This window comes from Rhododendron vialii, chromosome 2a (genome assembly GCF_030253575.1).
Source record: "Rhododendron vialii isolate Sample 1 chromosome 2a, ASM3025357v1".
NCBI lineage: Eukaryota > Viridiplantae > Streptophyta > Magnoliopsida > Ericales > Ericaceae > Rhododendron > Rhododendron vialii.
This window is the reverse complement of record NC_080558.1, coordinates 2,201,745-2,215,360: the sequence shown is the minus strand read 5'-3', so window position 1 is coordinate 2,215,360 and position 13,616 is coordinate 2,201,745. Positions and strand designations below refer to the sequence as shown.

The window sequence follows — 13,616 nt, the reverse complement described above, 5'->3', positions numbered from 1 at the left end:
AAAATCAACCCGAATTCGACCCAAATGAGTAATCAGAACCGTCCGTTGCGCCTTTTTTTTGGGTCGGATAGGGTCGGGTTATCAGATGAGTCGGGTTCATGGACAGCCCTATAGATCAGGCAAAAATCTAGAGAGATAAAACAATGGGAAGTAACTAGTACTAACTTATGAAAACTGGGAGCTGCTAGAACAAGTTTAGATACTAGAGCAAGTTTTGAAAGATTTGGGTAAGGAGTGGAGAGAGATAAGTAGAGAAATAAGGGTAATAATTAAAGAGAAAACTTATCGAGGACTGTTTGCAGTGAGAAAGGGTTGGGTCTTGGTCTGAGAAGGTTTTTGGTGCAAATTTGGTACCACTTGGCGGTATGTACCCAGCGCATATTGGAGCCGTCCAACCGTACTTTGGACGGCCTAGATCCGAACATTCTCTCTCCCCGTCAGCCTACCACTCTCTCTTTTCTTTTTTTCTCAGATACGCACTCGGGTACCACGTGAATTATACCCTATTTGCACCCAAAACATCTTGGTCTCTAGACCCAAACCGAACACACTTATTAGTAATTCTAACAGTAAGGGTCCGTTTGGATGCGGGATAGAAATTGGGGGTATTAGTTATGAATGAGGGATAAGATTGAAGGGGATATTATGTAAAAAGGGTGAGCCCACATTGATGTGACAAAGAGATTAAATAGTACTTGGTTTGGATGATGGATAAAATGGAAGAATAATGTTGTATTTTAGTTGAAAAGGAAGAGAGACGAGGTATTATCCGGGAGTATGATGTAATAACACTCCAGAACCTCCCATAAATAATCCCCCGCCGGGGGTATTAGGGGGAGTACAGGAGAATCTAAGACTTAGCTAATATCTCGACAAAATGTGTTCCTAAATCATAGCTTAACCATAAACCCACGGTCTTAAAATGGGGTATTACTAATATCCCTTCGGTGGCCCATCCAAACAGGCCTTTAAAGGATTCATACTTGGCGCTAGTGCCCTATTTAACCACTCCAGTGCTTAACATCTGCAAAATCAGAGAGTGTGTAGATCAATCAATGCATAATTAAAAAGTGTTGGCCGTACCATTGCCGCGCCACTAAAATAGCTGTCAATTTGAAAAGTGAAAGAATTTCAGCTACTCCTTTACATGGGATGGGGCCAATAAAGTCTCATCCTGCCACCTCAGGGTAAGGGTCATTATTTAGCCGGAAGGCTGTGACCCGTTTGTAGTCTACCTAGTTCGGCGGGCTATTGCCCGGCCCGAGCTTGTCCAATGGGGCGTGCTAGTCCAACCCGAAGTTTTTATGGGCCGGGCTTGGACCTATGAATTTTTACTCAGTCCGCCCGTCGGTTCGGCCTGTGAGCCCACCGTCGAGACCCGCTCGCTGCAAGCCCGAAAATCTCCTTGTTTTTTGAAAAAAACAATTTATTGTTTTCAAGTTGTCTATCTATTTGAAGACTAAGAAACCAACTTTGAGGAGTTTTAAAAACTATTCATACACAAATAGTGTGTGCATGTAAAAGAAACTCCACTTTTGAGGCATTTTTTGAATTCTGACCGTTGTGAGCTAGTCCACCCACATGCTGGCCCGTCGGATCCTCGGCTCACCGGCCTGTTGATTGGGCTAAGCCTGTGTGGGCCTGGGCTTTAAGTTTTCAGATATAGCTCAGCCTGTGTAAAAATAAAAGCCCGCTAAGCCCAACCCGCTAGTGACTTGGCGGGCTGGCCCGCCCCGCCCTGTCCCGATGATGACCCTTAGCTCCGAGGTTAGTCCCGTGCCATAGGTGGATTTGTGGTGCTTTCAGTCTGAATGACCTGACTTAGATCGAACCGGAGAAAAAATTATTTGAGGTGCACGTAAGTTTGTCTTGACGTCCCGGACTGTCAGAGAAAAACAAAAAAAGCCCGCTAAGCCCAACCCGCTAGTGCCTTGGCGAGCTGGCCCGTCCCGCCCCGATGATGACCCTTAGCTCTGGGGTTAGTCCCGTGTCATAGGTGGATTTGTGGTGCTTCCAATCTGAATGACCTGCCTTAGATCGAACCGGAGAAAAAATTATTTGAGGTGCGCGTAAGTTTGTCTTGACGTCCCGGACTGTCGGAGAAAAACAAAAAAAGTCTCATCCCACCGAAACGCATCATGGCTTACAGTTCACAAGTCTGTGGGTTAGGTTGCTTGAAAATGGCCTGCTTACAAACCTAACCTCATGGTGGCTGGGCATTGGAATTTTTTTTTCTTTTTCCTTCTCCTTTTTGACTTACGGCATTGAAAGTTGAAATTCTGATGTTTGTGTTTGCATATGGTTAAGGAAAAAAAATTCTGCTCAATTAAACGAACCCTAAACGAGAAAAATTTGGGCTGCCAACGGCTCGGGCAGTTAACAAGCAGTTTGAGACTCAACTCATTAAGGATTCAGCTCAGCTCGGTTCTTTGAGTTTAAGAGGCAAGCTCGAACAAACGTTTGGGGTAAACAAGCTGAATTCACACATAGAATTCATCTACACGAACTAGTTGTTTGGATAATGCTACGTATAAACTTGGGTCATTTGATATCCGAACCGAACTCTAACATACACAACTCGGGTCGAGTAGATAAATTCTATGCATGAACTCGGCTCGTTGAGTTCCTCTCGAATGGAACTCGAACATTGAACTCATTTGGGCTTGAGCTCTTCAAATTTAGCCTGTGTCAGGAGCTCTGTTCGACTAGCCTGGGTCCTGGGATGCTCCCTATTCCGACAAAACAATCAGACTGTGAAGTGTTAGCGTAGCCTTGTTACCAAACAGTCCGAGATAATTCAGGATCTCGAGCACAGAGCATTAAATTGCACAGAGCACCGTGCACCGTAAATTGCATCACAAGACTAATCGTGCGCACCAAAACTGTCCACTATTTATTATGGTAGATCCGTAACGCACGAGAAGATATTCAATGCCCCGGGTTAAACATAAATGACCACAGTCGGTTTGGGATCTACAGAGTTCAATGTTTTGTAACTGCATTTAATGACATTCGATCGAGTTATTTTTTTACTAGAACACTAAAAAAATTATTTTGAACAAAACGAGCTATTTGAATCATTTTTTACGGATCGGAGACAAATTTAAAGGAGCTCTGCTATGAGCAGGGACAATCCGCAAAGACAAATGCGTTTGGCCTCATTTGGATCCCGAAAAAATCTAGAAAAATATCCATAAATTTTTTAATATTATTTTATGGGGTCCTGTAAAAAATCAGCTCTAGCAGATATCGGTAAGTATTACTTTTGAATTCGTAGAGACGAACTGAGCAGTTTCGCCCCTACTTACCAAAAGTAATACTTACCGATATCCGCTGGAGCTGATTTTTTACAGAGCCCTATAAAATAATATTCAAAAATTTATGGATATTTTTCTAGATTTTTTCGAAATCCAAATGGGGCCAAACTCTGCGGATTGTCCCTGCTCATATCTTTTTTGAATTTAAAACTCGTACGTACGCACTGTGTGTACTGAGATTCTTTTCGTAAAGCATTTTGCTGATAAAGACGGAGGGGTACTTTTGAGAAAGAGCAACGGACGCACGTCCATCAGTCCACCGATTTGACAGATGGATGATGCAGCCGATTGGTCCCATGTGTGCATATACATGGGTCCGATCTCATCGAGCGCAATTTTGTTGAACATTACCCTCTTTTTTATTGGTTGAAATGATGTGGACCTCACCACAAAGTGACATCATACTTACTATGCAATACACTTTTTGGTAAACATGACATCATTTTGTGGTGGGATCCACTTCATTTCAACCAATAGGAAGGAGTGTAATGTTTACCCTCTTACGTGGAGGGTGAACAAAACTCAACTCGATCTCATCTGTTTCGAAAATTCCTGTATCTCTGTAGAGGGATTTTTTGGTTGTTGAATTGTGTGATTTATTTTTTATGTTATAAATTCAACGGTCGAATTTCTCAGCACAGAGACACCGAAATTTTTAGCACAAAGAATCCTACATCGTATGTACAATCTTCCCATACGAGAGCATCAAGATTCATGGAAAAACTAAAGAGACACTTTTCACATCTCTTATTTAGATGTGTATTATTTACACCCTTAAAATGTCATGAATTATATTAAGAAAATGTTATGAACCGTATTGCTAAAAAGTTACGAATCGTATAAAGATTACGAAATACATCAAAATGTTATGAATCATAACGAAAATGTTATGAATCGTACTGCTGAACAGTTATGAATTTTAGAACAAAAGTAATGAAACACACTAAAATGTTATGAATGAACCATAAAATATATGCATATAGTACACCCTTTTACGAAATGTGTATTGTAGACTTTCCCCAGAGAGACAGGCCAGTAGAAAGTAGTAATACATGCTATCTTGGAAATCTTCTAATTTTGGCGTGAATGATTTGTCTTTGAACGAACTGAAAAATATAAATTAGTTGAGATATATATAAACTGACCCGAATACTCTCATCGTTGAAAAATAGAAAGACACAACATTTCCCGTATCCTTGCAAGTGTACTCACAAAAGTAATACTCCAGTCCACACACACCGCATAATCATTAAACATAGGTAAAGGTTCATGCCAAGGGACCGACCAAACCTATATGGATTGGTATAGACAGGCACGCGAGGCTCATTTCTGATCCACATGAATGATCGGAGAAATTCAACGACTTATAAAAAAAATTGAGTTTACGTATGAGAAATCAACTCGATTCAATATGTGTAGATACTCGAGGTATGAATTTGGCTGGAAAGTGGAAACACTCTTTTTAATGCAATCTCCAGTGATTAGACTAGACTATAAGCCAGAATCCATGTCAAAGTGTCCACGCCCTTAGATTTTGCCATAGAATGCTGCTACGGGAACAACATTTGCTGTACTGAAGTCATGCACAAACCACTTTTACGTCCGAATCGGGTTCCGTAAAGATGATTTGAGCCGTTCATTTTGTTGGCTAAATTTTGAGGCAAAGTTGGATGATTTGTAAACATCCTTTCCGATATCGGATTAAGGTGATTTTTTACAGGGACCATAAACGAAGTATTTTGAACAAAATGAGCGGCTCCGATCATCTTTGCAAGGCCCGAGACGGACGTAAAAGTGATTTGTGCATTGCTACTGTACCTGTATCTTTACTGTTTGCCATAACATACAGAAAATGTTAGTTAGATTGTCCTTGTCAATTTGTTTCTATGCTTATCACTCCTCTTCTACACATAATAAACAGTGCGTACCATTTTGGCCTCTAGTGCACCCCACACTGACTTCACACACAGTACTCCTATCTCAAAATGTATATAGCCACACCACCACAAACTAAAACCAATAACAATAATCACTCTTTCCTGTCATATAGTACTTACACATGCATGTGAGCAAGATGGTGGGGTTCTGCTTGTTGAGTGGTGTGTTCATTGCTTAATCTTTGCTGGGGGTGAGTCCCGGGGTCTAATCTCCTCTGTCTCGAAAATTTCTGTGTTTCTGTGTCGAGAGATTTTTTGAACGTTAGATTTTGTGTTCTTTTTCACCCTAAGTCCCATGATGAGCAGTCTGATACAGATGCGAGAACGCGGATGTGAAAAATTTAGAACCTCCTCAACAACTAAAATTTGTGAGTGTAAGAATTATGAGTGCAAACGCAAAACAAAGATTGAAAATGAGAGCAAAAGCCATTTTGCAAAGATTGCGTTATTAAGGTCCCACCAAATAGGCTCCTTGATTTCAAATCACAATGTAGACAAAATGTGTGCCATTTAATAAGGCTTTGCGATTGACATTGAAATGGGGAAGAGAAAAAGGCGAAGAGATAGAAAGGCTTCTTGCATACGTATTCAGATACAATGATACAAATGTATTTAAAATCGTCCAATATCTGTCAACTCATGAAAACATGAAAGACATATATTGGATGATATATTGGACGATTTCAGATACACTTGTACTTAAATTTGTGAGAGAAAATCCGTGTAGGAAAATATTATACGATTACCAAACCCCATTCTTTCTTCCTATCTTATTTTTGTGTCCCAAAATATAAAACGAAATATAAACAATATATATCAAGCAAAAAGCCCACAAACATCTCCCACTTACCACTCTTCTACCCTAAGACTATTTAGTACATTACCTATAAATAGTCCCTATCATATCATAACTTAGAAAAACCCTAATGAAAGCTTAGGTTAAAAAAGGAAAAACCAAAAGTGAAGAACTAGTACTAATTAAAAGAGTAAAAAGACATTTCCATTTACTATTTTTAATTGAACCACCGAACTCTTCTCCTCAAACTTTAACCAATTGCTCACATCACATTGCAACTTGAGGTGTTCTCATCACTGAAAACGTGGGTGTAGGGGTCAGCCGGGGGCGGATATTGGTACGGATAAGGCGGCATGTAGTTGACGGCTGGAGGCGGCCTGGCGTACATCATCGGATGAAACCGCTCGTTCCCGTTAGCGCGTTGTTGGTTCATCATCATCGCCGCTAGTTGTTGCTGCTGATAGGGATTTGCCGCCATCTCCGGTACACCTCCACCGAAGTACCCGCCGCCGCCGTTCATTGCCGAAGCCGGGAGGCCTTGGACCGCCGGCATTTGGCCCATGTGACCCATTGGGTTGCTACCCATCTGGCCCATGGACAAACTATTTCCCATCTGGCCCATATTACCACCACCCATGCCATGGAACCCACTCATCATGCTGGGCATGCCTTGAATACCATCATTCATCCCACCCCCTTTCTTTCCCCCATTACCATTAATAATACCATGAGCACCACCGCCGCCACCGCCGTGGGGATTATTTCCAGTCTTGCTCTGAGCCCCACCACCACCGTTGTTACCATTTTTACCCCCTGGCTGTTGGCCACCACCATTTTTGCCTCCATTTTTCCCACCACTACCTTGATTTTGTTGGTTGTTCCCATTTCCACCGCCGCCGCCGCCGCCGCCTTTCTTTCCACCACTGCCATTCACCACAACAGGTATACTTCCCCCACCGCCACCGCCGCCCTTTTTGCCATTTCCTCCATTATTACCACCATTTCCACCACCACCACCCTTGGCTTGGCCATGTTGCCCATTCATCATCATCATCAGGTTAGCCATCTGATTCCCTCCTTGACCATTACCCATCATAGGTTTCATCTTGTTACCATGATGACGGGCATCATCGATATCATCATCAAATTCATCATCTTCATCGTCAAACTCATCATCATCATCATAGTCATCATCAAAATCACTCATGTCATCTTCCTCAGGCAATTTGAACTTCACAGCCTTCTGATTCTGATCCTTTCCAGCAAAGGGCAATTTCAGGCCCTTGAATTGGGGCAATTTCAAATCTTGAATCCCTTTCACTTGCCCCATTTGACCACCACCCTTTTGCTGATTATTTCCACCCTTGTTGTTCTTGTTATTCCCATTTTTGCCACCCTGGTCAATCTGGATGTTCTTGAACTGGTTATTGAGCTGGTTCTGGTAATTACCCTTGGAGGCACCCCAAATCTCTGCATGTTTCCCATTCTTACCAAGCTTTCTTATCAAAGTGTCTGGATTTACATTTCCTGCCACAGTCACCTTCCCCAGCTCTGAGTCTATATTAGTTTTGTACACCCCTACGGAAAAAAAAAAGTAGCAGGAAATAGCACATAAATCATCCAGAATCGAATATTCAAGAAAATACCCACAGAGAAGTTCGTAAAGATCAAGTGAACAAATTTGGGAGAAAAAAAATTTCCTTGGGAAAAAATAAAGTGAACAAGATGATGATGAAATGGTATAGAACTTTTCTTTCTTTTTAATCGTTCCAGTAACTCCGGGTCAACTTGTGCAACTTAATGAATCAATCTCACCGTTCACTAGAAAGGACAAAAGAGTAGAGACTTAGCTTAATAATTCCATTTTACTTCTCGAACTTGAGACTGAAGAGTAAAGACTTGGCTTAATAATTACAGTATTTGAGTACATGCAGGACCATGTAACTGAGAAATAACTCAGGCTAATTTGTTAACAAAAAGAGTCAAAAGAAAATGAGAAAAATACCATCAATTTTCTGCAGGATTTTCCTCACTTTATCCTTACACCCATCACAGTGAATGTTCACTTTCAGAACACAAGTCTGCACATCCACAAAAGAAACCTTAGATTCAAATGAGAGCATTTACTAAATGTTTGGTAAAGAAACCAAGAAACATCAAGAAAATGCATTCAAAACTCTTTGAGTTCAGAACAAGCAAAGCATAATACATATGAACCTATACATGCAGAAGAAAGGTACTTATGCCCATATGTGTGTACTTATAGGAGTATATATAAGGAAGAAATGAGAGAACCTGGATCTTCAAAATCTCTTCTTTACTCATTGTCTTCTGCTGAAACAGAGCAACCGGAAGGGTACAAGCAAAATGAAAAGGGAAAAGAGAGTTGATCTGAGAGAGGAAACAGAAACAGCTAAAGAAAGAACTGGAGAAGATGGAGTTACATATGGAGAAGTCCACAAGAGGGTTGTTTCTATTTGGTTTTTTGGGACCTTCTTCCAAACAAACACAGGAAATAAATGGGTCAGAGGCACCGAGCAGAGAAAGTTCAAGAGACAACAACAAGGTTCAGTCTTTCAGTGAGAGAGAGAGAGAGAGGTTCTGACTTCCGAGGCAGTAGGCGGAGGGCATTAAACTCCTCTGGTGTCTCTGTTTCCTCTATTTGAGAGAGAGAGAGAGATCAACAATATACTACTCCTAGGGGAGTACTAGCCTTTATTTATTTGGAGCTATTAGTTCATTAGCTTAAGCCCGTTCCCCAAAAGAAAAGAAGTCCGTATTTTTTAAGAAAGTTATTTTAAGTATAAAAATTATGATTTTATTGAAATTTAAAAATGTGCAATATGGATCTTATTTGAAAGATCTCGATGAAATTTTTTCTACAATGCAAAAAAAATTGAAAACATTATTTTTTAGTTTAAAAATGTGAAATAAGCTGTTTATTTTTTAAGAAAATTTCTGGAACGGAGCCTGAGAGAGAAAATTCTTTTCACCTCATGTGGAAACCATGGAATTTCCATCACGCATTGTGGGTCCCGTAGTGTACTTTTTTAGTAATTTGAATCGTTCGCCTTGTATGACCCGCATAGTAGTACATTTATATAAAAAATTATATTTATCGGATATCGATAAGTATATTAAAAATTAAATCTTAGTTTATAAAATAGACGGCTACGGATAGTTTAACTTTAAACTTATTTACCGTCGATTTTTTAAATAAAACTTCAATTTTTTATATACCTATCCAAGTCCGATAAAAATTGATTTTTTGTGAAGATATATTACTATGTGAGCCCTACAAGATGAACGGTTCAGATTACTATAATATACGCATGATGGGGCCCACAATCGATGATGGTGGAAAACCTAAGGTTTCCACCTAGGCTCCGTTCAGTTGCCAGGAAAGTACAGGAAAGGATGGGAAAATCAACTTTTCCATGATTTTTGTAGTGTTCAGTTGGCAGGAAAGTAGTAGGAAACACGTTTTTAAGTTTTCCTGCAGAAATTACTTTCCTGCAAAAGTGATCCTGCAAATAACACAGGATTTTGCGTCGCGGGAAAAGGAAAATGAGTGAACACTCACAAAATTTTTTCGAAAGTTTCTTTTTCCTGACAAACGAACAACTAAACCTTAATTATTCTTGCAAAATTCTTTTGTCAAATGAACACTCACAGGAAATTTTTTTTTTCTTTTATTTCACTTTACTTGACTTTTCCTGAGAATAACTTTCCTGTACAACATTTCTGGCAACTGAACGGAGCCTGGTGAATGGAATTTACTCTCTTAATTTAATGCTTGGAAAAATTTCAAAATGGCACCTGAACTTTCACTGCAATGTCACAGAAACATCTAGACTTCACTTTATTTCAATTAAACACCTGAATTTACAAAATCTCCAAAATAAGGCACTTGCCGTTAGCCTCCATCTATTCCATCCACACAATTGCTGATGTGACACACTTTACCCGTTAAGTGGGACCATTTCACATGTTAGGAAGCAATGAAATGCACACAATCACAACCCAACACTATCCTTCTTCACCTTTTAATTGTGCGCACAATCAAAACTCCACGAATCAAAAAAAAAAAAAAAATCAAAACCCCACAAACCTCCAATCTAGTCCCCTTCACTAGACCAGTTGGAGAAGTTCCCACTGCCACTGATGAGGTTTCTTTAGAGCAATTTCGGTGGTTGAAGTAAAGGCAAATCGCGTTCCAGCCCAATGTTCATCCGCAAAAAGAACATCCGCAATCGAGACCCACGAACCGTCCTCTTCTAAAGTCACTAGGATCGACCAAGTTGGAGCCCACCGACCCATTTCCTCCAAACTGCGCTACCGCCCCTACCTGTGGGTCAAAACCAGTTTATTTTTCCCTAAAGTCTGTTTTGCCCCCATTTCCTTAAACAAATCAAACCCAAATTGTTTTGCTCCGATTTCAACAAATGGGTCAGGTCTTCCGGTTTCGGATGGTGTGAAAAAGTCAAAGTTAGAGACGAAGAGGAGCGAGAAATAGAGGATGGCCATAGCTGAGAAGGTAAGAGAGGATCGAGAAATAGAGATGACAATGGAGCTGAGAGGTTGGGGAGGAGCGAGAAACGAATGAGGGACCCACATCTGAGGTCAAGTCTGATTCCAGAGATTTAGTTTCAGAATCACGGATTCTTGAAGAAATCAAACCAAATTTGGGAGAAATTGTGGATCGGTTGATGAGAAAGTAGAGGAAATTGGGAGAGTTCAAGAAATTGAAGCGACAATGGATGTAGAGCAGTGAAAGGGTGGGGTTTTGATTGTGTGCATGTCTTTTACTTCCTAACATGTAAAGTGGGGCCAATTAACGGGTGATGTGTGCCACATTAGCAATTTTGTTGATAGAATGGATGGAGGCTAATGGCAGGTGCCTCATTTTGGGGATTTTGTAAGTCTAGGTGTTTAATTGAAATAAAATGAAGTCTACGTGTTTCGGTGACATTGGAGTGAAAGTTCAGGTGTCATTTTGAAATTTTCCCTTAATACTTACACTACTAAAGTACTCCCTCCGTTTCGATTTGTTTGTCCAATCTCGAGTTTCCAAATTATTAAGGAAACAAATTTGATTCATTGATTTCAAAATTTACATAATTTAATCCATTAATTTTGAAATTGGACAGTCAATTTGGGACATGTATAAGTCAAAAAGGGGACGAACAAATCGGGACGGAGGGAGCATTACATTACTTAATTCTTTCCATAATGACGATAAAATACTTGCACTCCCAAATTATTTTTCTAAATTCTATGAGCGGACGCCTAGACGAGCTTGAGTGTACCTCCGCTGATTCAGAGACCTTGAGATTAGAGATCAGACAAATCTTTCAATGGCCACAAAGTTTTGAATGTTTGACGTTCATAAAATTTAAATATGGAAACCAATGAAAGACAAATACTTAATACTTTCTAATATCCACTTAGCTAAATTCCTTGGGTTACACTATTAAAGTATATATGACTTAATTCTTACTTCATCTTTTGAGCCAAAGTGTTTTTCACTTGGATTCTAAAATATATATAGTAGCAGTTTTCTAGTCTAGTACTATTAACGTGGGCCAAATGATGACTGCTTTTTAAGTTAGTGAAATAGAGAATGCCACATGAGGACTTGAATGGAAGGGATCAGATTGGGAGAAGTGCAATTATTTACATATTTATGCTTAAAAGTTGCAATTGTGAGGGTCAATTCAAACAAGTTTAGTTCTTACTTTAAGCGTGGCGGGGCCTGATAGTGAATGATGAAATTAATTATTCAGAAAATAGTTGAGTTCACTTAACTTAAGCTAATTCTAATATTCTGAATTGCGAAAAAAAAAAATTACTTAAAAGCTGCAGTGGAAAACTTTTTAAATGGCAATTTGTGCATTTTCAGAAAATTTAACAGCCATTATGAATTTGATCGATTTGGCAACTACTAGAATTGTTGAAGAGCAAAATTAGAAAATTGTTTGGAGGCAAATGCAGACGAGACCCATTAAACTGTTATGTTCATGAGTTAAGACTCAAGAATGAGAACAACGTTCTGTCCATTTAGGCAATTTGTGTGGAGCCTATAGTATCTTTGGGTGCATTTTAACTAAACTAAATGGACTACAGGTTAGTGGCAAAAATTAAATTATTTTTTTGCTAAATGATATTTTAGTTGATGCATATGAAAACAATAACCTGCCGTCAAATCCGTAGAAACTTTTTGAGTTCAGGCTATTTAGTTTAGCGAAAAAGCACCCATAGATAGGCTTGGCTTTTTAGTTTCATCTCATTTTCGGGTATAGGGTTGGGGTAAAAATTCTAAAACCCGATCGGGTTTGGGGTGAAAGTACCCCGGCCCTCCACCTGCCCCGACATACGCGCCCCAAAATGTATTTGTATATTAAATTATACTTTTATCGTAATCTAATTGTCATTATACTAAAAAAAACTTATATTCTTTCCTTTATATTTTCACCATTATACTAAAATAACACTTTATTTATAATTATTTTTTTAATTTGCTAAAGGTTAACAATATATATTTTTAATTTCTACGGAGCAGGGGTGGGGCGGGTAAACCCGTTCCCCGATCGGGGCGGGGATGGGGGTACCCAAAAATTATCCGGTCAGGGCCGTGTGATAATTTTCGTGTTGAGGTATGCAAAAATCTGCACCACACCGCCGCATTGCCATTCCTACCCATAGACCAGAATTGGGGAAAGGAAAGAAATAGGCAGTAATAAGTTAAGGGTTCTAACAGCAATATATTTGTCATTAGTACGCCAGAAGCCACCATGAAATTGGCTCGGCTTTCTGAAGTGGGGTTGGCTTTTGCCTTTGGCTATTTTCTGTTAGTGCAATACGAGTACTGTTTTTTCTCCACTTGGAGTGATTATTCAGTGCCTCTAACGCACCGTCACGTGTGCTTCAGGAGTTTTTTCCACCATTCATTGGTCTCAAAGCCACACGCTTGGTTATTGAGCAGACTAATATGTGATAGAAATTAAAGATCCTGATCACCGCCGAGCGACTATTATGTGATAGAAAATACCCTGAATCACTGCCGAGCGGACTAATATGTGATGGAAAAGACCCTGAATCACCGCCGAGCAGACTAATATGTGATGAAAATGACCCTGAATCACTGCACGACGGTACTCTGATAAATAATAGTACTACTTTTCACTCCACTTGGGGTTGAGAATAAGGTCAGGGGTAAAGAGCCGAAAATTGAAAGTATAAATTAATTACCAGCAGATATGAATGAACCCATTTGTCAGATTCCCTCTCTCAAAATTTGGGTGGGAACAATAAATAGACTCATTAATGTCACCCTTTTGGTGGCATGAACAATATTAAATTTGCATCTTGTCTTGTGCAGAGATTTTTGATGTGGAGAAATTACCTGGTCGCCCCTCATCACCCATCTCCTTTCTCATGGATCATCTACCTGGACCACTTGGTATTATAAATGGATCTAGATTCGGATCTTGGGAGTTTCTGATCCATGTCCAATTAATAATAGTATTTTCGTGGATACTTTGATTAGTTTAAATTTAATGCATC

General features: G+C 39.7%; 1 protein-coding gene across 1 annotated transcript; it reads right to left on the bottom strand.

Moving 5' to 3' along the window:
* Window positions 1–5,958: 5,958 nt before the first annotated feature.
* Window positions 5,959–8,747, bottom strand: LOC131309750 (heavy metal-associated isoprenylated plant protein 33-like). Its single transcript, XM_058336359.1, has 3 exons — window positions 8,346–8,747; window positions 8,056–8,131; window positions 5,959–7,628 (listed from the first exon to the last, which is right to left on the bottom strand). The coding sequence occupies exons 1-3, from the start codon at window positions 8,373–8,375 to the stop codon at window positions 6,313–6,315; spliced, it is 1,422 nt and encodes a 473-aa protein (XP_058192342.1). The 5' UTR covers window positions 8,376–8,747; the 3' UTR covers window positions 5,959–6,312.
* Between the last annotated feature and the right edge of the window lie 4,869 nt (window positions 8,748–13,616).